The 24,873-nt window shown below is 38.4% G+C and overlaps 1 protein-coding gene across 1 annotated transcript in view; it reads right to left on the bottom strand.

Annotated features, from left to right (window-relative positions):
- The window catches only part of LOC122726602 (putative ferric-chelate reductase 1), a 67,016-nt gene that overhangs the window by 32,971 nt on the left and 9,172 nt on the right, over window positions 1-24,873 (bottom strand). Inside the window, exons 2-6 of the mRNA XM_043964428.1 lie at window positions 16,805-16,985; window positions 14,903-15,039; window positions 11,782-11,873; window positions 6,115-6,196; window positions 1,430-1,624 (exon numbers count right to left, since the gene is read on the bottom strand). Coding sequence (XP_043820363.1) covers window positions 1,430-1,624; window positions 6,115-6,196; window positions 11,782-11,873; window positions 14,903-15,039; window positions 16,805-16,985 — 687 coding nt within the window. The remainder of the gene's footprint in view (window positions 1-1,429; window positions 1,625-6,114; window positions 6,197-11,781; window positions 11,874-14,902; window positions 15,040-16,804; window positions 16,986-24,873) is intronic.

Genomic DNA, 24,873 nt, shown 5'->3' with positions numbered 1-24,873 from the left:
TCTGGGATCATGGTTGATAATTATGCTGGTCAGAGTTCCTAAGTCTTGCAAAATTGTTTGTCTTTACAATAATGTCATTATTGTAGAATTGTTTTCCTAGTTCTACTATCTTCATTCTGTATCAGTTCATAGAAATCTTTGCAGGTTTCTCTGAAACTAGACCCTTCCTAATTTTTTTTAACATAATATTATTCTCTCACATCCATATACTATAACTTGTTCAGCCATTCCCCAACTTATGGGCACCCCTTCAGTTTCTGATTGTCATAAAAAAAGAAGCTCCGTACTTGGAGTTTGTTTTACTTGGGCCTAACCCCTGCATTAATCTTTATACCCTCTTATTTCCCACCTCCCTTTTCCTCTTTCCCTCCTGTTTCTTTGTCGGCTGAAATATATTTCTGTAATCAGTGTGTATGTGTATGTATTCAACAGTTCCCAAAAGGGAGAACAAAAGATATGAACACTTGACTTTTAGGGTATAAAGAGAGGAACGTTACAGAATAAATTATGAATAATCAAGATCAAACAAACCCTTTAAACCAAGGGTTCTTCTCCTATTTTTTTTTTTGTGGGGCAATGGGGGTTAAGTGACTTGCCCAGGGTCACACAGCTAGTAAGTGTCAAGTGTCTGAGGCCGGATTTGAACTCAGGTACTCCTGAATTCAGGGCTGGTGCTTTATCCACTGCGCCACCTAGCCGCCCCCTCTTCCCCTATTTTTTGTGATGTTCACCTTTGGCAAAGGCTATGGACCTCTTCAGGGGCAGCTAGTTGGCACAGTGGATGGAATGCTACCACAAATGCTACCTCTGACAATTTTTTTTTTTTGTGGGGCAATGAGGGTTAAGTGACTTGCCCATGGTCACACAGCTAGTAAGTGTCAAGTGTCTAAGGCCGGATTTGAACTCAGGTCTTCCTGAATCCAGGACTGGTGCTTTATCCACTGTGCCACCTAGCTGCTCCCACCTCTGACCATTATTAACTGTACAAGTCATGTAACTTCTCTGAGCTTCTGTTTCCTCATCTGTAAAATGGGGATAACACCATCTACTTCACATAGTAGTCATTCATTTATTTATTTTTGCGCTGGGCAATGAGGGTTAAATTACTTGCCCGGGGTCACACAGCTAGTAAGTGTTAATTGTCTGAGGCTAGATTTGAACTCAGGTCCTCCTGAATCCAGGGCCTGTGCTTTATCCACTGTGCCACCTAGCTGCCCCCACATAGCAGTTATGAGGCTTAAATGAAATGCACATAAAGCATTCTGTACGTTTGAAAGTGCTACATAAATGTCAGTTATAATCTTGTTTGATCCCATTTATGTTTCAAAGGACTTTAAAAGCATATATCTACCATCCAATTTGGTGTCAGAGTCCTATCTTTTGTCTGAAAGTGTTTTCCTTGCCTTTCTAGGTATGACATGTCACTTACCATTAAAGTATCACTGGAAAACCCAATGGCAACATAACCCTCAGAACGGCTGCTCATTTCAAATCTGAAATTTCGATCGCTCAGCAACTCAGAAGACATGAACATGCAATCTGCGTCTGTGGGGTCACAGTTCTCTGGATCGCTGAAACAAAACTTGCTTTTACCACATTCGGTGGAACTCATTGATTGTAGAACCTATAAGCAACATGCAAAAAAAAAAAGTTTTGTTTTCCAAATCAAATTAAATCTGAAAAATTATAAAATGCAGAGTAAATAAAACTAAAAAATGCTCCCCAAATAAACACGCTTGGCTCTCTCTTTAGGATTTAGAGGTATGCAGATACATTGCTCCAAAATAACATTAATGCAACATGTTGTAATCCCAGAGCAGTCACAGACTCCCACTGTAATGATATTCAGTTGATTATCCATTTAGAACCAAATGTCTCTATGATGACATTTTACCTAATCTTGTTTTTGGCAAGTCAAAGAAAGAAAACTAAATTTATTAAGTGCCTACTATGTGTCAAGGAAAGGCAAAAAAAAAAGCCCCTGTTCTTTAATAGCTCATAGTCTATTAATTAATAGTTAGATGGAGGTTGAATGTCACTGTAATGCCTAAATATATGTGTGTAGATCTGGATCTAAAAAAAGTTAAACTAATTGATAAAGTGAATGCAATTTAGGTGGGCTTAAATATTTTTCTTTTTTCTTTTCTGTTTTTGCTCTGTTGTCTACGAGGTTGCAGACACTGCTCTTTTTTCTGGTACAAGCTAGTGGTCTGGCCTGGTGGATAGAGTGCTGGGTTTAGAGTCAGGAAGGCCTAGGTTCAAGTCTTCTATCTCAAACTTACTGCCCTGGGCAAGTCATTTAACCTCTATATGCAACTGCCTAGAATGTCTTCACTAAGTTATTCATGAGTTGCTTCTGTCTCAGGGAGTTCAGTGTACTGATGTGACAAATTGTAATAGATCCTTTGGTATTGATGTTTATTTATATAATACTTGCCTAGATTCTACATTAGGTCTCATCTTTCAAGCTAGACTATGAACTCCTTGAGGACAGGATGGGTGACCTGTATTTCTTTTATTTTTTTTTATTTTTTATTTTTTTTGCGGGGCAATGGAGGTTAAGTGACTTGCCCAGGGTCACACAGCTAGTAAGTGTTAAGTGTCTGAGGCTGGATTTGAACTCAGGTCCTCCTGAATCCAGGGCCAGCGCTTTAACCACTGCACCATCTAGCTGCCCCCATATTTCTTTTATTTTAAAAAATTCAGTCCCCCCCCCAGATTCACATTCTCTCCCTTCCTACTCCCCAGGAAGCCTATCTAGAACACAAGAACCCCTTTTGTATTTCTTTTCTTTCTCCCATAATACTCCTATAGAGCTTGACACACAGTAAACATCCCATATGTACTTGATGGAATTGTGCCACATTCTATGCAAAAGATTCATTTAGGAAAAGTTGTATGAAGATATTTTACATGAATATCATTTAATGAATATCTGAAATTAATATTTTAATATCTGAAATGAAAAAGATACATAATTCTGACAATTTCCCCCTTTATCATGTGTTCTGCAAGTTTTAAATTTTATACTGGATTTTCTTAAAGAGGGCTGGGAAGACAATTGATAAGCAGGATACAAAAACAGAGAAGTTTACATATATCTAATATGTGGAGGTAACATAGCAAGGGGCAGCTATGCAGTGCCAGGCTTATAGTCAGGAAGACTCATCTTCCCGAGTTCAAATCTGGTCGTAGACATTACTAGCTGTATGACTGTAGGCAAGTCACTTAACCCTGTTTGCCTCTGTTTCCTAATCTGTAAAATGAGCTGGAGAAGGAAATAGCAAATCACTCCAGTACCTTTGTCATGAAAACCCCAAATAGGGTCAAAAAGAGTCAGACACAACTAAAATGACTAAACAAAAACAGAGCTGGATTCAAGTCTTGCCTATGAAACATTGAGGCTGTGTTAGGCTGACCAAGTTACTTAACTTCTTAATGCCTCAAAAAATTCTCTAAAGCTGTAAGTTATGGAATAGTTGGAGGGAGTTTCTTCTGGGGGTGCTTCCTATACAGAAATCATAGGAGATCCTACAGTGTGAGTAATCCCATGCTATATTCTGTAACAAATGTATCACTCTGCTCCTTTAAAAAGTCAATTTCAGTTTGAAAAGTCAATTGAAGTCAGCTGGGGCAGTGACAGCACCACAAACTTCTAGCCTAAAACAGGGTAGGCACTGGATGTTGGAAAGGAGTCACAGAAGGAGACAATGCAGACAACAGGATCGCAGAAGGGAGAGCACTGCTTCAAAAGAAAGACTTCCCTTCTAACTCACTGTTTTAAAACCCTCAGAGAGAAGCTTTAAAAAAAAAAGCCTTCCTGAAATTGCTCTTAGAACTATGAATAGATTTGGGAAAGGCAAGTAGAAAGAAGAAAAGATTGGGAACATTTGTTGTGGGGAAATTAGCTAACAAGCCTGGATGGGAGAGGGAGAACACAAGATAATTGCAATACAAGAGAAAGTGAGAAAGGAAAAGAATAAGTCCAGACAAAAGACTAGAAGATCAGAGAGATTGGCTTCAATCGCTGGTGAGGAGAGGGCTTAGAGGAAAGGTTTCATTGAGCAGCTCATTGAATCCTGAAAGAAGGCAGGCTCTCAGAGAGTTTGGGATGGGAGGGTCCATTCTACATGAGCTGGATTGTGAAGGCAAAGGCCCAGAGATGAAAGGGGAAAGGACAAGAATGGTGAACAAAGATAGGTCCAGTATGGCTGGAGTACAAAACGTGATGGAGAGTAAAGGATAAGAGTAGATAGGCGTGTTGGAACTAGATTGCAAAAGGCTTTGGATGTATAAACATCAAGAATTTATACTTCGTTCAGTAGACAACAAGGGACCTTTGAAAGAAGGAATAGAGAGGTGATAAGATCGTGCCATGATACGGAAATTACAAAATATTCTCTGATTTTCCCACATAAGTAATGGTATTATTTTGTACTGTAATTATTTGCTTCTTATATATAGAACTACACTAAACTTTATGAATGCAGGAATTCTATCTCTTCTACCTTAGTAGATAGTAGCCTTTTTTTTTTAATTTTGGGTGGGGCAATGAGGGTTAAGTGACTTGCCCAGGGTCACACAGCTAGTTAAGTATCAAGAGTCTGAGGGCACATTTGAACTCAGGTACTCCTGAATCTAGGGCTGGTGCTTTATCCACTGTGCCACCTAGCTGCCCCCTACTCATTTCTTTTTTCTTTTTCTTTTTTGAGGCAATTGGGGTTAAGTGACTTGCCCGGGGTCACACAGCTAGTGTCAAGTGTCTGAGGCTGGATTTGAACTCAGGTCCTCCTGACTCCAGGGCCAGTGCTCTATCCACTGTGCCACCTAGCTTCCCTCTAGATAGTAGCTTAATCATTTGTTGAATTGAATTTACAATAGGTGTTGATTCCTACTGTCAACAACTTTCAGTTTGTTCCCTAATTAATGCCTTTTTCCTAGCTGTGTCAGATATGCATTGTGAATTTTTTGATGCATAGGGATTTCTTTTTTCTTTTTTTCTGGGGGGAGGGGTGAGGCAATTGGGGTTAAGTGACTTGCCCAGGGTCACACAGCTAGTAAGTGTTAAGTGTCTGAGGCCAGATTTGAACTCAGGTCTTCCTGACTCCAGGGCCGGTGCTCTATCCACTGCGCCACCTAGCTGCCCCATGCATAGGGATTTCTAGAAAGATATTTCCTAACACTGGATTTCCCAGATATTCCTCTCCAATAATAAAACAGTGACTGAAATGATGTATTTGGGGTATTTGTGTCAATAACCTCTCCAGTCAGTGAACAAGCATTTATTAAGCCCTTCCTAAGTCCTAGGCACTGTGCTAAGTGCTAGCAATACAAAAATATAAGCTAAAGACAGACAACCCCTGTCCTCAGTGTGTTTATATTCTAATGAGGGGAAAGATAACACATAAAAGGAATCAGAAAGGGGTGGAAAGAGAAGGTATGGCATCATGGTGGAGAAAGAAGTCTGTAAAGTAAGGAGTGGAACCCAGAGAAAAATGAAAGAGTGAATATGAGTAGGCATAGAGGATAATAAGCTGGAAAAGGAAGACTAGAAATAGGTTCTGAAGGACTTTTAAGAAATACAAATTTTTGTATTTTATCTTGGTGGCAAGGGGTAACTACTGAGCCACTATATAGTAGATAGACTGGAGTGAAAAGAAACTGGAGACTTGAAAATTAATTAGGAGGTTATTTCAAGTGTCTGGGTGAGATGCGACATGGGTCAGAACTAGAATCGTGGTTTTGAGAATAGAGAGAAGGAAATAGATAGGAGCTACATTATGCAAACAGACTGGACAAGACGGGACAACTGATTGGCCATGAGGCGGCAGAAAAATAAGTTTACTATGACATTGAGGTTCTGAATATAGATAATTGGAAGTATGGTGGTACCCTCAACAGAAATAAAGTTGGGCAGAAAACCCTGTGATCTTTACTCCTAGTCTGCTAGGTTCCACCATGCCTAGGTGCCTCCTTCCTATAGGTGGGCTACCAGGTTAACTGACCAGATCTGAAGAGGTATAGGTACTTTGGATAAACGTGTTCTAGGAAAGGGAGAAATTCGACTTAAACTCTTCCTCCCTTCTCCTCAAAGAACTCTCAATATGTATTTACCTTAGTTGATCCTGTCAAAGTTTGGAAAGTCTGGCTTCTAATATTAACTTCAGTTTCATCCAAATCTTGAAATACAATTGCTCTGCCAAGGAAACAAAAACCAGATTACACATGAGGTAAGAAATCTGTGTAAATTGTTTTGTGCCACAATTCAACATGTCAAAAGTAAACTTTTCCTACCCCTGCCAACCAAACACACACACACACACACACACACACACACACACACACTTTCCCTATTTCTGTTAACGATATTACCATCTACCATCTATTTTCAAAACCTCAGTCATCCATAACTCTTCTTTCTTCCTCATGTCCCCCTACCCCCAATCTATGGAATCTATTGTCAAGTCCTTTTTAGTAGGTCAATTAAGGTTATAAGTGAATGATATCCAAAACATTTATAGATTTTTCTCACAAAAAACCGAGGGTTAAGTGACTTGTCCAGGGTCACACAGCTAGTAAGTGTCAAGTGTCTGAGGCCAGATTTGAACTCAGGTCCTTCTAAATTCAGGGCCCATGCTTTATCCACTTTACCACCTAGCAGCCCCATTTTGAAGAAGCCACTTAAAAAAACTTTTTAAAAAATTTTAATTTAAAAATTATTTATTTATTGCGGGGCAATGAGGGTTAAGTGACTTTCCCTGGGGCACAGAGCTAGTAAGTGTCAAGTGTCTGAGGCCAGATTTGAATTCTAGTTCTCCTGAATCCAGGGCCAGTGCTTTAGCCATTGTGCCATCTAGCTGCCTCAACACAGACTTTGGAACAAAAAAAAAAGTATATGAAAAAAAATTCCAGAATTGCAAAGAGTAACTTATTATTATTGTTAGTCAAGTAAGCTACTTCAAAGTCAATAACATTTATACTGTCTTTGAGGATTACTGTCAAATCTTTGCCTCAGTTTTGCACCCACTGCTTTTTTGTGTATTGTAAATGAGTTCCATATGCTTTTTTTTTTTTTTTTTGCTGGGCAATTGGGGTTAAGTGACTTGCCTAGGGTCACACAACTAGTAAGTGTTAAGTGTCTGAGGCCGAATTTGAACTCAGGTCCTCCTGAATCCAGGGCCAGTGCTCTATCCACTGCACCACCTTTGTGTATTGTAAATGAATATGCTGTCCCAAAAGTCATAGTGCAATTTAGTGCTGTGATAATAGTTTGATTAAATAAGATAATAAATAATAAGTTTTACTAGCTTAAATTTTTCTAGCTTGAAATTTACTAGCTTAAATTTTTTTCTCACTGTGAGAAAATTAGAGCAGGGCTTCTTTAACTTTTTCCCTCATGACCCTCTTTTTCCCAAGAAATTTTTACACGATCCCAGGCATATAGGCATATAAAACAGGTACACATAGCTTTTTACTGTTTCCAAATTGTTCACAACCCCATATGGGGTCATGACCCACGTTTTAAGAAGCTTTGATCAAGAGTATTTACTGTCACATGGAATCTTTTCCCTTCTTGAAATATGCCAGCACACAATCATGTTAAGAACAACTAATATAAAACATGGCATTTTTTTTCAGGGAGACAGTTAAACCCATTATAGATCTGCCTAGCCTTAAATTCATTACATCTCTCCTAAATAGAACTACATATGGTCTCCAAACTTTTTGAACAGCATCTTCAAATGATGCAATCTTTCTCCAATAATATCAAAGTGTTATTTAGACTGGATAAATAGAAAAATCTTAATGAACTCCAATGAAAGATATGGACCGAAGACTTCAAGCTTAGATCCAGGTCAAATTAAGCCAATGTACTACAATGATACTTATAAATGCTCTGGTCTTCTCCAGGTAAAATGCACAGCAAAAGGGTATCAATGTGTCAAGAGATGTACTGGCATCTTGAAATCAAAGGCAAATGGGAAAAAACACACTTAAAGCAACCATAACACCCTATTATAATAATTTGCTAGTAGTATGTTGTTAAAATGGCGTTAAAGGGGGCAGCTAGGTGGCGCAGTGGATAGAGCACCGGCCCTGGAGTTCAAATCCGGCCTCAGACACTTAACACTTACTAGCTGTGTGACCCTGGGCAAGTCACTTAACCCCAATTGCCTCACTAAAAAAAAAAAAAAATGGCGTTAAAGGTGTTTTTCCCCATGACTGATTCTCTAAAGTCACCCATATCTGTTCCCTTCTTTTCATTTTTATTTTCTCTATCCTCTAGGCCTTTGTCACATCTTGCCTTCATAATCAAAATAAGAAGTCAAATGAACAACAGATCCAGTAAGTGCTAGAAACACACTGACCAACTCAGACTTCCTAGTTCTACTAATTTCAGAATCCATGTAAGCAGTCACCTTTCTGATAAGCAACATTGTCTGGCACATTGTAAGCACCTAATAAAATGTGTGTTGACTTACTGACATGTTAGAATACTGCTGAGTCGACCATGACTAAGTGTTACCTTAGTTACACTTCAAGAGAAACTCTTGTCATCTCATTATGCCATTTATACCCACAGTCTCTCTCAGGGTATGTTACTCTTATAGATGGCTAGTCATGCATTTTGTATTTATTTTAGGTTCAGTTTCAGAAGAGTGATTGTAGTGGGAAACAGAATTCCACCTTATTTGCAGCTTGTAACCCTCATGCACTAATTGTGAAGTGTATTCTAGCTTATTTGGAGAAATACTGGTATCCTTTCCCCTCAGATTGGCAAGGATTCAAACATTAAGTCTCAAGTTAATAAGATACCAAAGCTGTAAACCCTATGTCTACAACAGAAATTATATTAACAGAGAAGAACTCAAACTAAAATGAAAATATTTAATAAAATTTTGTTTCTAGATTTTACCTACAGGGCATCATAATAGGTTTGCTTCCTAACAATTAGAACTATCCAAAGCGGAATGGGCAGCCTTGTGATAGAGTGGGTTCCCCTTCATGGGAAGTTGTTAAGCAAAGGCTAGATGACCATTTGTCAGGGACAGTTCAGTTGTGGGAAGGACTGGGTGGCCTCAGAGTTTCAACTCAGGTTTTATGATTTTGGTCTCCTTGCTTCTGGTCAGTTCCCTGTTCCAATCTATCTTGCTGACAGTAAGATGTTGTTGCTGTTGTTCATCCTTCATTTTCTATCTTTCTTTCTTTTTCTCTTTCTTTCTTTCTTTCTTTCTTTCTTTCTTTCTTTCTTTCTTTCTTTCTTTCTTTCTTTCTTTCTTTCTTTCTTTCTTTCTTTCTTTCTTTCTTTCTTTCTTTTCTTTCTTTCTTGTGAGGCAATTGGGGTTAAGTGACTTGGCCAGGGTCACATAGCTAGTAAGTGTTAAGTGTCTGAATCAGGATTTGAACTCAGGTCCTGCTGAATCCAGGGCTGGTGCTTTATTCACTGTGCCACCTAGCTGCCCCTTCATCCTTCATTTTCAAAGAGGACCCATGATAACATGATTCTGGGATAAAATAATGGATGATGGGTGATGTCTTGACTTGAACTGGATTTAAGTGAGACAGAATTGCATGGAGTTGTCTAGACTCTCTCTTCCAGAGTTCAGTAGTGGGACAAAAGTGAAGAAGGCTGGCAATGATCCAGGATGTGGTAGATGATCTTGGCATCTTTGATTCCTGAACAAACTTTGAGTGCTTCACAGAGCTTGCTTCAGGTTACTTCATGGCTGTTGGAACAAACTGCTCTCATCCAACCATTCTGCCAGGGAAAGTCTTCACATGCTTAGGGTAGACATTCCCCAACTCACTGATAGATTTGATGCCTGTCTGTAACTACTAACCTGGTTTAGCCCCTTGGATGTGACAGTTTTACTGCATGACTGCTGCTTCTTGGAGCCACAGGTGAGAGTTGGGTGATACATAAACACCAAAGGTGGATGAGCAGACTTGAAAAGGGCTCAGCAAACCCTTACACCAGAGATGCTAGCTTTCACTGAACACTCCATAATCCTGCTGATGCCCACAGTTTTGATCACATCATTCTCTTGCTCAAAAATATTCAGTGAGTTTCCATTGCTTATCCTTTATCCTGGCATTAAGGTTTTCTACAATGTGATCTTCCCAAGGCCTACTTAACTTAACTTCCCAGATTTAAGCTTATCAAACTACTTTCACTCACTTAATCTAGGACTCTAGCAAACAAGCCAACTCATCATTATGTTGAATCTATCCTATCCTTTCCTGACTACTTGTTCATATCATTCCTTAACCTTAGAACTTATTTTGACTTTATCTTCTGTTAAAATATTGTCTTCCTTGCTGTAAATCATTATTGATTAGAGAAATGAAAATTAAAACAACTCTGAGGTACCACCTCACATCTATCAGATTTACTAACATGACAGAAAAAAATGATAAATGTTGGAGGGGATGTGGAAAAACTGGGACACTAATGCACTTTTTGTTTGTTTTTTGTGAGGCAACTGGGGTTAAGTGACTTGCCCAGGGTCACACAGCTAGTAAGTGTTAAGTGTCTGAGGCCGGATTTGAACTCAGGTCCTCCTGAATCCAGGGCCGGTGCTCTATCCACTGTGCCACCTAGCTGCCCCACTAATGCACTTTTGGTGGAGTTGTGAACTGATCCAACCATTCTGGAGAGCAATTTGGAACTATGCCCAAATGGCTATAAAACTATGCATGCCCTTTGATTTAGCAATACCACTACCAGGTCTGTACCTAAAAAAAAAAAAGGCTCTAAGAGATCTGAGGAGGAAGGGATGAATTCTGAAAAGGAATCCAGCAGATTTCATTAAGGAGATAGTACTTGCCAGGTGGAGAATATTTTGGGGAGGTATTTTTTAATTTAAATTTAATTTTTAAATAATATTTTATTTTTCTCTAATTATATATAAAAGCAATTTAAAATATTTTTTAACATCCAAATTCTATCCCATCCTCCTTCTCCTTCCCCTCCCTGAGATGGTAAGCAATCTAATATAGGTTATACATGTGCAATGATTAAATATATTTTCATATTAGTTATTTTGTAGAAGAAAACTTAGGAAGTTTCCTTTCCTTGGTGCTTAACCAGAAAATGGACTAGACCAAATCCTGACTATGAAATCCTTGAAAAAATTGAGTCATTTTTCCAGCCCAGGTTGGTGTAGAGGATATCTGGGTACGGGGTCTAAGCAGGAGTGGCTGCAAGGAGCCTTTGAAGCACAGGGAATGAACAAGGCCATGCCTCAAGCTGTATTGGGGGAAGAAGGGGTCTCAGATCTAGCAGGAGCAAAGTAGACATAAAACAGGACAAACACAACCCAGCCATTCTATCCCAAAGTGCACAGAGCCTGACCTTAATAAAAAGTCCAGAGTCAAGATGTAGGTTGGAAGAATGAGCAAACAAACAAACAAACAAACAAAAATGCAATAATAAGCTATTATGGTTTCGGGTTGCGATCCAGGTTATAACCAACCCAGAAGGGTCATGTCAAAATCCCCAATGCTCTAGAGGATTCTCTTGAGTGTTTAAATATGCTAATCTCCTCCTTTTAGCATTTGTCATCTTTACCACTTAATTAAATAGCACCTTATATTGTTCTCTAATTATTCCAAGTATGTATGTAATATTTCCTTAGGTTCTTGAGGGCCAGAAATAGTTTCTTTGATTTTTTGAGGAGATTTTTTTTAGTACTCATAAGTTCCAGTAAATTGTTCTTAAAGTGATCCATGTGATGAAATCAAATTTATTTGTGCAACCATATTAGAAATTTAACATACCTGAATTGAACAGTTCCACTTTCAGGAGGTGCTATCCAAACTGTTTGGATTGACTGCTTATTGCTGCTGTCCCTGTGGCTTACTAAAGAGTTCTGTAATGACATAAAATCATCATAGACAAAAAAAAAGCAATGCATATCTTCAAAAGATGTTTCCCGTATTCATAGAATTAGATGAAGTTACAAGAATTTATGTTTGTCCATCAATGAATGGAACAAGGTATTAGAATCAGACTCTTTGCTCAATGCCTGCTATTTTCCTTTTCAAGGATTTATAGGGGCATTAAGGTCACTCGATAATTAATTGATATTGCTTGAAAAATAACACAATATTTCTGTACTGACTTAGAATGCTAAATCTTAGAGCTTTTAAAAATTCAATATCAACACAGACCATCTAAACAGAGTTTTAAAATGTTTTTGATTTTTTTAAAGGCAACTTCAGAAGCCTTAAGATTAATTTCTACTGCCCAGTAGGATTAATCATGTACATTTATTCCCTTTTCAGTAATTTTGTGGGAGAATATAGCAATGTTGAAGAAAGGCATTATGCCTTAAGACAGTTTTCTATAGTAAATGATATTTTTATAATAACAACAGAAAAAGGTATAGAGGGGATATAAGATCCCACTATATATTACTTTAACAAAGTGGGGCAGCTAGGTGGTGCAGTGGATAAATTACCAGCCCTGGATTCAGTAGGACCTGAGTTCAAATCCACTCTCAGACACTTGACCCTGGGCAAGTCACTTAACCCTCACTGCCCCACAACCCCCCCCCCCAAAAAAAACCCAAAAAAACAAAGCATTTGATTTGGTAGAACAAATGTTTTAAAAACTTTCCTCAAAGCATCTTTTATCAATATGGAATTTTTAACCTGATAAAGAAGCTCCCTTGTGATGTGATCAGCTCTTTTTTTTTTTTTTTTTTTTTGGTGAGGCAATTGGGGTTAAGTGACTTGCCCAGGATCACACAGATACTAAGTGTTAAGTGTCTGTGGTCCTATCTGAACTCAGGTCCTCCTGACTCCAGGGCTGGTGCTCTATCCACTGTGCCACCTAGCTGCCCCTAATCAGCTCTTTTTCTGCAATATATAATCTTAAAATAACAGTTACCTGGGGCAGCTAGGTGGCACAGTGGATAGAGCACTGGCCCTGGAGTCAGGAGTACCTGAGTTCAAATCCAGCCTTAGACACTTGACACTTACTAGCTGTGTGACCCTGGGCAAGTCACTTAACCCCCATTGAGTCACCAAAAAAAACCCAAAAAACCAATAAACAACAGCAAAAAGATAACAGTTACCTGAGAGAGAAGTTGTCAGTCAACAATCATTTATTAAATGTTTACAATGTAATGGGTACTGTTCCAAGTGCTGGGGCAAAGAGGGACAAAAGCAATTCCTAACTGCAAGGAGCTCACAGTCTAAGTGTGGGGTGTGAGGAGACAACCTGTAAACAACTGGGTACATCCAAGATATATAGAGTGGATGAAGGCAGTCTCAAAGAGGAAGGCATTAGCAACTGAGGGGCATGGAAAAAACTTCTCGCAAAATACAGCATTTAAGTATTGAAGGATGCCAGGAAAGCTAAGAGGCAGAGGTGAGGGGGTAGTGCATTCTCAGAGTGGAGGCACCAGTGCAGAGGTAGAGAAGGGACATGGTGTCATGTGTGAGGACGTGCAAGTAGCTTACTGTAATTGAAAAGTCGTAAAGTGTCATTAGAAAAGTAAGAAGGGGTCAGGTTAGGAAGAATATTAAATGTGAAAACAGGGATCATTCTATTTGACCCTGGAAGAAATTGAGAGCCATGGGAGCTCACTGAGCAGGGGCTTGACCTAGCTGGGTCTATACTTTAAAACAATCCCCTTATCATCTGAGTGGTGGAGCGGAAAGAGATGAGAGGCAGAGAGACCAATTCCAAGGCCACTGTAATGGCCCAGGTGAGGAGTGATGAGGGCCTGAACTAGGGTAGATGCCAGGTTAGTAGAGGGGGGGGGCAGTATGAAAAATGTGAAGGTAGAAAGGACAAGATATGGGGCAGCTAGGTGGCACAGTGGATAGAGCACTGGCCCTGGAGTCAGGAGGACCTGAGTTCAAATCTGGCCTCAGACATTTGACACTTACTAGCTGTGTGACCCTGGGCAAGTCACTTAACTTCAATTGCCTCACTAAAAAAAAAAGAGAGAGAAGGAAAGAAAGAAAGAAAGAGAAAGGCCAAATGTGAGAATGAGTGAGAAGTCAAGGATGACACCCAGGTTGTGAGCATGTGTGACAAAGGAGAGTGGTACACAACATTAATAGGGAAATTCGGAAAGGGGGATGGTTTTAGAGTAGGAGAGATAAGGAATTCTTTTTTTGATGTGTTGTATTTGAAATGCCTATTGAAAATATCTAATTAATGGCCAAGTGACAGAGCTTCATTTCTGTAACTCAGCAGAGAGACTAGGGTTGGACATATAGATCTAGGAAGCATTTGCATAGAGATAATTGAACTTATGGGAGCTGATGTGATCAGCCAGTGACTTGCCTGGGGCATATGGTTAATATGCATTAGAGTTGGGACTTGAACCCAAGTCTTCCTGACTCAGAAACCTGGCTTTTTATCTATTGTACTATATTGTCTTTATTAGGTCCTAGCAGTAAGCATTTAATTAGTTATCATCTATGAGAAAAATAAAATCAAGCTAGTTAGGAAAAGGGAAAACCAGTGAAAAACATGCATTATGGGAGCAGCTAGGTGGTGTAGGGGATAAAACACCAGCCCCGGATTCAGGAGGACCTGAGTTCAAATCTGGCCTTAGACACTTGACACTTACTAGCTGTGAGACTCTGGGCAAGTCACTTTAACCCTCATTGCCCCACCTCCTCCCCCCCCCCCAAAAAGCATGCATTAGAAATTACTTTAAAGATCTATTGACTTAAAGAAACTTCTAAAAATGTGAGCTTTTACAAAATAAGGTAGTTAATATGGAAAAAAAGTTAAAATGTTCTCTAACATCCATTTCCACTACTGAATTAAAGAAAAGCTTTCATATAGCTTAAACAAAATGATTGTTTCTTTTGGATAGAGTCAGGAGAATAATTTAAGGAATGAAGAATTTTTATAGAAATAAATATTACATACCTCAGTATTTCTACACGTGAGCCCTTGTGTATTTCTATCTGTGATTTGAAAAGTACCAAAAGGAGCAGTCCCATCAGGGCCTTGGGCCTGGAGCAGGAACCCATTGAATCCAGTGCCACTGGTAACCTGTAGAGTTACTGAAGAAAGAGTGACATTACTAAATCAACATGTCTTTCCCCAAAATGTTACACTCTTCTATAAGAGGGAAACTTATCCATTTCCCCTCCCAAATGTGATACTATGCCTCATCTGTAGTCTCACCCTGGAGCATTCTTCTCTTTTGTTCCCTTCTCCCATTGGCAAAGTCGGGGTGGGGGGGGTCCTCCATTTTGTGAAAGGCCAAGGCTGACCAACTTTTATTTCCCTCTTGCTATGCTTGTGACATTTTATACTTTAAAACCATTCACCTGTCACTCCCCAATTTTTTTGCTCCCTTTTGTGTGTTGTGTTACCCCCTTAAGAGATCTTTAAGAGACAGAATTGTCTTTTTGTTTGTATTTATCCCCAGGGCTTAACACGGTGCCTGGCACATAGTAATCACTTAATAAATTCTTGTTACCTTGTTTGCCTCAGTCATAACTACAGTACAACTACAAATAACAGTCAATAGTGTTTGGAGATTCTTCTTACAGAGTTAAATTTACAAAGGGAGAAATTCTTCAAAACTAAAAATACTTGTTACTCTTGTGGAAGAGGTAGGGAAACTTAAGACATACTGCTTCAGTATTCTAATAGGAGCCACATCAGGATCCTTGCATGGTGCATAGTTACTTAGATTTAAAATGTCATATGATCTATGTTTTATTGTACCTTTATTTATTTATTTATATTTAAATATTTCCCAATTACATGTTAATTTGGTTTGGGTTCCCATGAAGCCACCATGCTACATGTTTGACACATCTGTTTTAGAATATCTGCTGTTAAAAACAAAAAGGACAGTCAATTTTGAGGACCTAGTTTTGACTAGAATAATATGTCAACAGTTCTAACTCTTGTCTAGGTCCTTACCCAACATTTTGCATTGGCCTAGGTGAAATGCCCACTGCTTTTTTTGGGGGGGGGGCGGGTCAATGAGAGTTAAGTGACTTGCTCAAGGTCACACAGCTAGTGTCAACTGTCTGAGGCTGCATTTGAACTTGGGTCCTCCTGAATCCAGGGCCAGAGCTTTATCCACTGTGCCACCTAGCTGCCCCTGCCCATTGCTTTTTTTTTTTTTTTTTGCGGGGCAATTGGGGTTAAGTGACTTGCCCAGGGTCACACAGCTAGTAAGTGTTAAGTGTCTGATGTTGGATTTGAACTCAGGTACTCCTGAATCCAGGGCCGGTGCTCTATCCACTGAGCCATCTAGCTGCCCCTGCCCATTGCTTTTTTAAAAAGTACATTTAAGATACCTACATAACAAGCCTATAGTTGGGTGGTACAATGGAGAAAGTGCTAGGCCTATGGGCATGAAGCTTTATCTTTGTAAATTCAAATCTGGCTTCTGACACTTATTAGCCGTGTGACCCCAGACAAATCACTTAATTCTGTTTACCTCAGTTTCCTCATCTGTAAAATGAACTAGAGAAGGAAATGGCAAACCACTCCACTATTTCTGCAAGAAAACTCCAAATGGGGTCTTGAAGAGTTGGATACAACTGAACAATAACATAACAAGTATAAACAGTTCTAGTTCTAAGTCTGTGAATCTTTGCATAGTAATTGATTAATAAATGCTTATTAACTCATTTTTTAGAAAAGAAAGTTGAGGCTTGGATGGCAAGTTACTGGCTAAACATTACAGAGGTAGTTAAGAAGTGGAACTGGGATTTTAACTAAGATCCTGTGAGTTCAAACTCTGTTCTTTCTCTGCCATACTAGGTATGTTTCAGAAACAAAAAAAATCTCCTTGTTGCTTACCTGTGATTTTATCATGTGGCTTAAAAGTCCTTTGTGAAACAGAGATGTTGTAAGGGATCCAGGAGCGTGGGGGGACAAAAGATTCATTGAAAGAGTTACAGTCTAGACTCTTGGTTCCACTTAGATCACCCCAGACCGTCCAGAACAGCATTGCAATGACCAAGCACGTCTTCTTTGCCATCTGTCAAAGTATAAATTTTTATTACAAGCCAGTATTTGTAGAGTGCTTTAAGGTTTGCGAGGGTTTGGGTTTTTTTTACACATATATTATCTCATTTGATTTTCCAATTAACCCCAAAAGATATGTACTATTAGTTCCATTTTTTGGGGGGTGAGGCAATTGGGGTTAAGTGACTTGCCCAGGGTCATTCAGCTAGTAAGTGTCAAGTGTCTAAGGCCAGATTTGAACTCAGGTCCTTCTGAATTCAAGGCTGGTTCTTTATCCACTGCGCCACCTAGCTGGTCCCATTTTACAGTTGAGAAAACTAAGTCAGAGAGAGGCCAAGTGACTTGCCTAGGGTCACAAACTAATAAGTACTGAGACAAGATTTGAACTCAGGTTTTCCTGAAGTTTCCAAGTCCAGCACTGTCTACTATGCCACTTTGCTGCCTCCTAAGGTAAAAAGTGGTTATGTAAAAACTAAGATGTAAAAATTAAGTTAAGTAACAAGTTAAGAGGGGGCAGCTAGGTGGCGCAGTGGATAAAGAACCAGCCTTGAAGTCAGGAGGACCTGAGTTCAAATGTGGCCTCAGACACTTGACACTCACTAGCTGTGTGACCCTGGCCAAGTCACGTAACCCCCATTGCCCCACAAAAGAAAAAATTTTAAAAAACCACTATTAAGTGAAGAAATACAGTGACTTTTAGCATCAGATGTATTATAAGACAAGTGATAAGGTTTTAGAAAATATAAAATTATTTTATGGGGCATATTATTTAACATATGATGAGCAATGTTACAATGAAATCCTGCTGCCCAGTACAGTTACAGTTATCCCTTTTACATTGTGACTTTCCCCATCATGGTTTCAATACAGTGTGGGTCAGCATAAGAAATTAAATAGAAATTTTGGGGGAGTTTTATGGAAGCTGCAGACAATACACAAAGACCAGATGACAAGGAAAAGGGAAAAACTCTGTCAAACTCAGGAAGAATAAGGAGAAATATGTGTCGAATTAAAAAAGATTTTTTCTCAGTTATGCACAAAGACAAGGAATGGCATATATGGAAAAGGGTTGTTGGTGAATATAGGTCCTTACCCATTATTAGGTTGCCCAGGAAAAGACAGGTTAAAGGGGTACTGGTACCAGCATGGGGGTCAGGACAAAGTAAGCCTCTTGCTGATTTCCCATTTAGCAAACTGTTAAAAGTTTGGGAAAAGGAACAACTACCAGGAAATCTGGGAATGTCCAAGCATCATTCCCAAGACTCAAGCAATAAAGCTCATTTGGACTCAAGAAGTAGAGCTGAGTTTGAATAATTGTGGAAACAAATTTGGTCAGATAAGTAGCAGAATTTTATTATCAACCGTGAAGATTAAAAATAAAACTTGAAAAAACGAGCCTAGAAGAAAACAAAAACAAAGTACTCTTTTCTTTTTTTTTTTAGTAAGGCAATTGGGGTTAAGTGACTTGCCCAGGGTCACACAGCTAGTAAGGGTTAAGTGTCTGAGGTTGGATTTGAACTCAGGTACTCCTGAATCCAGGGTCGGTGCTCTATCCACTGCGCCATCTAGCTGCCCCAAACAAAGTACTCTTAAGAAAGCACTTTTTTAGAGAATAATCAACCTCCACATTCAATTACCTGATCCCATATGGGATTGTGACCCCCAGTTTAAGAAGCTAGGATTTAAAGGAACCAAGAAGCTTATGGGGAAGTGAAAGTGCCACCACAATCTTTGAGAGTGAGTTAATTGATAACAATGGGCTCTAAATGTTGAGGTTATGGCACCTAAAGGCACTTGGGAAATTGAGATTTTGAATGTTACCATTAGTGTTTATAAATCCAGATATAACTTGATTGAAGCTTGTCCTTAAACTAAATCATAATGTGGTCTCTTTACATTGAGATGCATTTTACCATTAGGATAATTGCAGCAAATAGGAACTTAATGCAAAAAATTTTTCTTTTTGACATTAAGGCAATAAGCTGGAATATGCGTGGATCAGGAAACCCCGAGTTCGAGTCTGGTCTCATCAATTTATTAGCTATGTGACTTTAAGTAAGTTACTTCACCTATATTTTCTTCTGTTCCCTAATCTGCAACAGGGAATAATAATAGCATCCACCTCCCAGGGTTTTTGTATCATGTGATTGTAAAACGCTTAGCGCAGTGCCTAGCATATGGCAAACACTAAATAAGTGTTAGTAAATGTAAATACTTTATATTAGTATTGAATTCAATTAGTATAGAATGCCAGAAGTGATAAAATGAAAGATTTTCTATGTAAGATAATTTAGAAATGCATTCAACTGAATTGGTCACATGACTGGTAATGAAGTTTTGTTTCATGTTTTAAATACATGATATTGTATATCATTATATATATTTCTAATTTTTTTCTTATATTGTGATATTGGGAAACCATTGTGTCAGAAATGCTGTTAGAAAACTCAGTTATCTTTTAATCTGGATGCTGTTAGTTATGAATTGAAGTGTTAAAAGAATGTGGCAAAAATGTTTCAAAACTGGTAAATATTGAATGAAGTATATTTGCTTGAAAGTACATAATAAGAATAACTTACTGTTGGGAAGAAAGTAGCACAGACTCTGTAAGTTATCCTTATCTGTGAGGTTCCTTGAGACTTTCTACTTGAGCAAGGTCATAAGATCTTACCAACTTTGCTGACAGTGTACCATACATTTCTGACATACGGAAGTTTGAGAAACTAGGACTACTCCCAGTGGAGAAACTTACAAGCTTTACTTGCTTATAGTAAAGATTGAGTTTCATCTAAGATTATTTGGCTATCACCTATGAACATTATGAAATTGCATCTATTAATAAATAGTATGTACTAAAGTTACATCTTTGAACCAACTTAGTAATAATAGACCTTAGATTCAAAGATTTCATTTTGGCAACATAGAAATGTTAGGTCGGAGATTTACAGTGGTCAGAATATTTTGGGGGGGGTTTGAGTCAGCTATCATTTGTTCACTGTATGTGTGAAACTTCGAATGTGATTATTCTTAATTTATAAATGAAGGATAAATGAAACATCCTTATATTTGCTCACTGTTTCCTTTTGTTGTAACATGAAAAAATAATAACCTAGCCCTAGACTGTGATTAGTGAAATTTTGCTATTTGAGGTAAAATTTTATTAGGCAGTAATTTGATATTGTTCTAAGTTTTTATTTCAGGTATGATTGTCTGAGTTGCCATGAAACATATAGTCCACCATCCAAGGGGGATCCCATGTACTGTCCAAAGTAAGTGTGGTCTGAGAACTGGGAAAAGTTGAAGGGACAACCTTGTGTGAAAGGTAGAATCCTCTTGACCCTGTTTCCCTTGTGGTGTTTCCTTTCTGAACAGGAAATTTTCCCACCTGGTTAATTCTGAGCCTGGCTATGATACACTGTGAATAATGTGGAACTTTTGCTGTTTGATTGGTTGTTAACTATGGCTCTTGTCTGTAATCAAACAAAGCTAAGGGAATTCTCATGTTATGCCTTATGCCAGGTCATTCTGTGCCCTTGAGGGGATAGTTTTGATAACCATGTTTGATAACATGATAACCATGTTCCTTCTCTTTCTTTCATAACAAATATCTATAATCAGGGCATGTGAACAGTGGAAGTTTTGTTGTTGTAATACTAAATCAATTAATTATTTTATTTATTTATTTTGGTGAGGCGATTGGGGTTAAATGACTTTTCCAGGGTCACACAGGTAGTAAGTGTCAAGTATCTGAGGCCAGATTTGAATTCAGGTACTCCTGACTCCAGGGCCAGAGCTCTATCCACTGTGCCACCTAGCTGCCCCTAAATCAATTAATATTAAAACACCTGAGTTGTGTGATGTTTAAAATCTATATTAAATTCCACCTATCTGCCCCCAAATCAATTAATACTAAAACACCTGAGTTGTGTGATGTTTAAAATCTATATTAAATTCAGCATCAGTCTTTGGTCATTAAACATTTATTAAAACATACAGGTATTAACATGGAATTCAGAAAGTTAAGAAAAGGCCTGTCTCCAATAGAGTTCCAGCCTGGTTGGGTTCTTCCTCAAGTCCTCCTCCACGAGCCTGCTTTAATCAGGAACTCTTTTTGCAAACTGATTGTGGAAGCTTTTTATAGGTCTGGAATAGAGGCGGTCCTTACACACTGCTTCAAGCTGATTGGTTGGCATCCTCCAAATCCATTAAGGGCTAGCCAGGTGTGATCACAATCTAGTTAACTTTGAAGTAAGCTAATCAGCAGTCAATGACTCTCACTTGATTCAATCAGTTTAGATTAATCTCCAGGTGGGTCTTTGAGTATCTGCTAAATCCCATTATTTTATCACAGTTGGTTTAATAGTATGCAAGTATAAAAGATCTTACTATTTTTAATCTGTACACACACACACACACACACACACACACACACACACACACACACACACACACACACACACACACACACACACTCCAAAGATAGAAAGAACAAGTGGTATGTAAAAATGGAAATTTTCTGAAGTGTCAGGTGAATTATAGATTCCTAATTTGTTGTCTTATTGCTCTGTGGTTAATCGAGTTAGATACATATAGCTTGAGTTAGTTCTCACCGCATGAATTAGTTACTGGAAAAGTAAATTTAGGCCATTGTACTAAATTATATTGAGTCTTGTTACTGGTAGATTTTGGCAGAATTATCTAGAAAATTCTACTAGTGACTTGGAAACTGAGAAACAGATCTTTTAGGATAAGTTCCCTTTGGAGCTTCCCTGACATCAAGGCCTATTGTAGAATGTGCAAGGGAAGATGTTTACAGGAACAAAGTGACTAAATGGGACATCTGGGATTCAAGATGAAATGTACTGATTAAATGAATATTAGGAATAGGTTACCAGGTTACAAGGAGACTTGATGTTATTTAATATTGACTCATTATTGTTACTTTCGATTTTTTGTTTCATGGTGTTTATGTTTACTGAGTTTTCTCAGTGACCTTGGTGATATGTAAATCTCCCCTCTCAAATTAGTACAGGATGTGTCCTCTAAGTGGTTTAATCTCTAACCTGACTTGGTTTACCTATAAAGCCTATTTAACAAGGTTTGTCTCCTTAAATGACATATGAGATTATGACTTCGCTTAAAGTTGTTCAACTTTTATGACATTAAAGGAAACACAAGATTATGATTTAATAATCATGGCCACAGGATACTTATTTCCTGTTGTAAATTGAATTCTCTAGCTTATAGGCACTAATGCTTACTCAATTGGACTCCACCCAAGCAGTAGAAACTTAGGAAGATGCCACTGAAGATAAAGGAATGACATAGATCTGATTGTGGTGCTGCAGCATGACTATGGTTAGCACCAAAAGGGAATATTGTGTAAAAACAGTCACTAATGCAGTCATTCTGAAGTGACCCCATAGTTTAACTTTGGCTATTGTAGCCTGCAAGGGAGGGCAGTCTTGTAGGAGAGGGTTTCACAGATCCTCTGATGGAAGCTCCTTAGTGCTAATGCCATCTCCTCATAATGAGGACTTGGCAGGAGCTACAATGCATGCTCCCAAACCATCTTCTCATTTGAAATGTGTGCCAACCAAAATGCTCAGGGAGAAGCTGAGCTGGCACTAATCCCACCTCCTCATTATTTGCATGATTGAATAAAAATACCTTTGCCCTTATATGTATGACACTTAGTTCCTTCTATAAAGGGATTCCTAGAATCTGGGCTGGCCCAAGTCATCTGGCCCACCAATGCTTTTCTGCCTTGGTGTTAATAAACTCCTTTTTAAACTTTTTCTTCCTGAGTTTTGCCTTTTTAATCAGGGTAAAGGCCTGAACATAGAACTTTCCCTTAAATAGTAGGATATCTTCAAGGTTTCAGGGTAGCTAGGTGGTACAGTAGATGGAGTCCTGGGCCTGGACTCAGGAAGATGAGTTCGAATTTGGCCTCAGACACTTACTAGTTGTGTGACCCTGGGCAAGTCCTGCAAACCCTGTTTGCCTCAGTCTCCTCATCTGTAAAATGAGCTGGAGGAGGAAATGGTAAACTACTCTAGTACCTTTGCCTAGAAGAGTCAGACAACTGAAAAATGACTGAACAACAATCTTTAAGGTTCCTGTATAAGTTTAGATTTTATGATTTTCCTTAGGGCAGTAAGTACATATATGTATACACTCATATACATACATTTATCTGAATGCGAGTAATACATATAGCACAAATTCTCCTAATACAAAGTTAATCATTTATGTATTCAGGGCTACTGTTAAGGAGAAGAAGCATCAAATATCTTAGGACTTGTAAGAACCTAATATATTATCTAAGCTAAAAACCTCAAAACAAAGCAGCCTGTTCAGGTGTATTCCTGCTGCTTCTTCTCTTCCTCCCCCCTCCCCCCTTCAGTTTTCAGACTACAAGTTCTTCCTCTTATTGAGCAGAAAGTTGCCTACCCAGAGCTTCCAGCCATTGTTTTTAGTTTTACCCTTTAACACAATATACGCATTTCAAAATTATTATCATGTTTATTCTTCCCTAGTCCTGAGCCCAAATTTTCTGCAGGTTCACTATTCTTTGTTCTTTCAATGGTTTGATTTTTGAGAGCCTTAACCATGTTGATCACATGACAAGAACCAGTTAAGGAGATATAACTATACATACAGTTGAAAGAGCAATAACTCTGGAGTCAGTAGATCTAGGTTCAAATTCTATTTCTGGTAGTTTTAATTTTTTTTAATTTTATTTATTTTTTTCTGATAGTTTTTAAAAAGTAATTTCTTATTTATAGTTTTTTTTAACAGCCAGAATTTTTAACCACCACAATTCCTTTCAATATGTCTCTCCCTCTTTAAGCCATTCCATATTAAAAAAAAAAAGTGTGGGGCAGCTAGGTGGAACAGTGGATAAAACACTGGCCCTGGATTCAGGAGTATCTGAGCTCAAATCTGGCATCAGACACTTGACATTTACTAGTTGTGTGACGCTGGGCAAGTCACTTAACCCCCATTGCCCCGTGCAAAAAAAAAAAAAAGTTTAAAAAGGAAGAAAAAACACATCAGTTAAACTGATCAATACATTGAAAAAAGTCTGAGTACATGTAATAAACCACACCAAAGTTTCTGCAAAGCATTGGGGTAGGAGTCTCTTTTTAGTTTTTCTTTGGGGCTAGCCTTGGTTCTCTTAAATATCATAACATTCACTTTTAACTGTTTTTGATTGTTATAATCATTGCCCACTTTTGAATCTTACTATTTATGACTTTTGGCAAGTCACTTAAGCTTTTTAGGCCTCAGTTTTCTCATATGTTTCCTATTCTAGCTTTATGATCCTATGACTGTTTCTCCTAAAATGTATTAGGCACAATATTCCACATGTGTCATGACCCATGAAGAATATGGTGGGGCTATCATCTTCCTTAATCTGGGTGTTCTTACTTGATAAAAGATCCCTTAATATCCTAAGATCACTTTATTAAATCCCCATATACCATAATGCTTAAACCCAGGTGACACTCAGGTTCTTCTTCTTTTTTTTTTCTTCCAATTTTAATAGTATTTTATTTTTCCAGTTACATGTAAAGATAGTTTTTTTTAAACACCTTGAATTATCCTTTATTTATTTATTTTTCCTTAATAGTATTTAAACTTTTCCCCAGTTACATGTAAGGATCATTTTCAACATTCATTTAATCATCAAAATCTGATGTTTTGGGGGCAGCTAGATGGTGCAGTGGTAAAGCACTGGCCCTGGATTCAGGAGTACCTGAGTTCAAATCCTGCCTCAGACACTTGACACTTACTAGCTGTGTGACCCTGGGCAAGTCACTTAACCCTCATTTCCCTGCCCCCCCCCCAATCTTATGTTTTTGAGCTCCAAATTTTTCTCCTTCCTTCCCTTCCCT

Source organism: Dromiciops gliroides, chromosome 4 (assembly GCF_019393635.1).
Source record: "Dromiciops gliroides isolate mDroGli1 chromosome 4, mDroGli1.pri, whole genome shotgun sequence".
NCBI lineage: Eukaryota > Metazoa > Chordata > Mammalia > Microbiotheria > Microbiotheriidae > Dromiciops > Dromiciops gliroides.
Note: the sequence above shows the minus strand (reverse complement) of the source record. Positions and strands in the feature narration are given on the sequence as shown.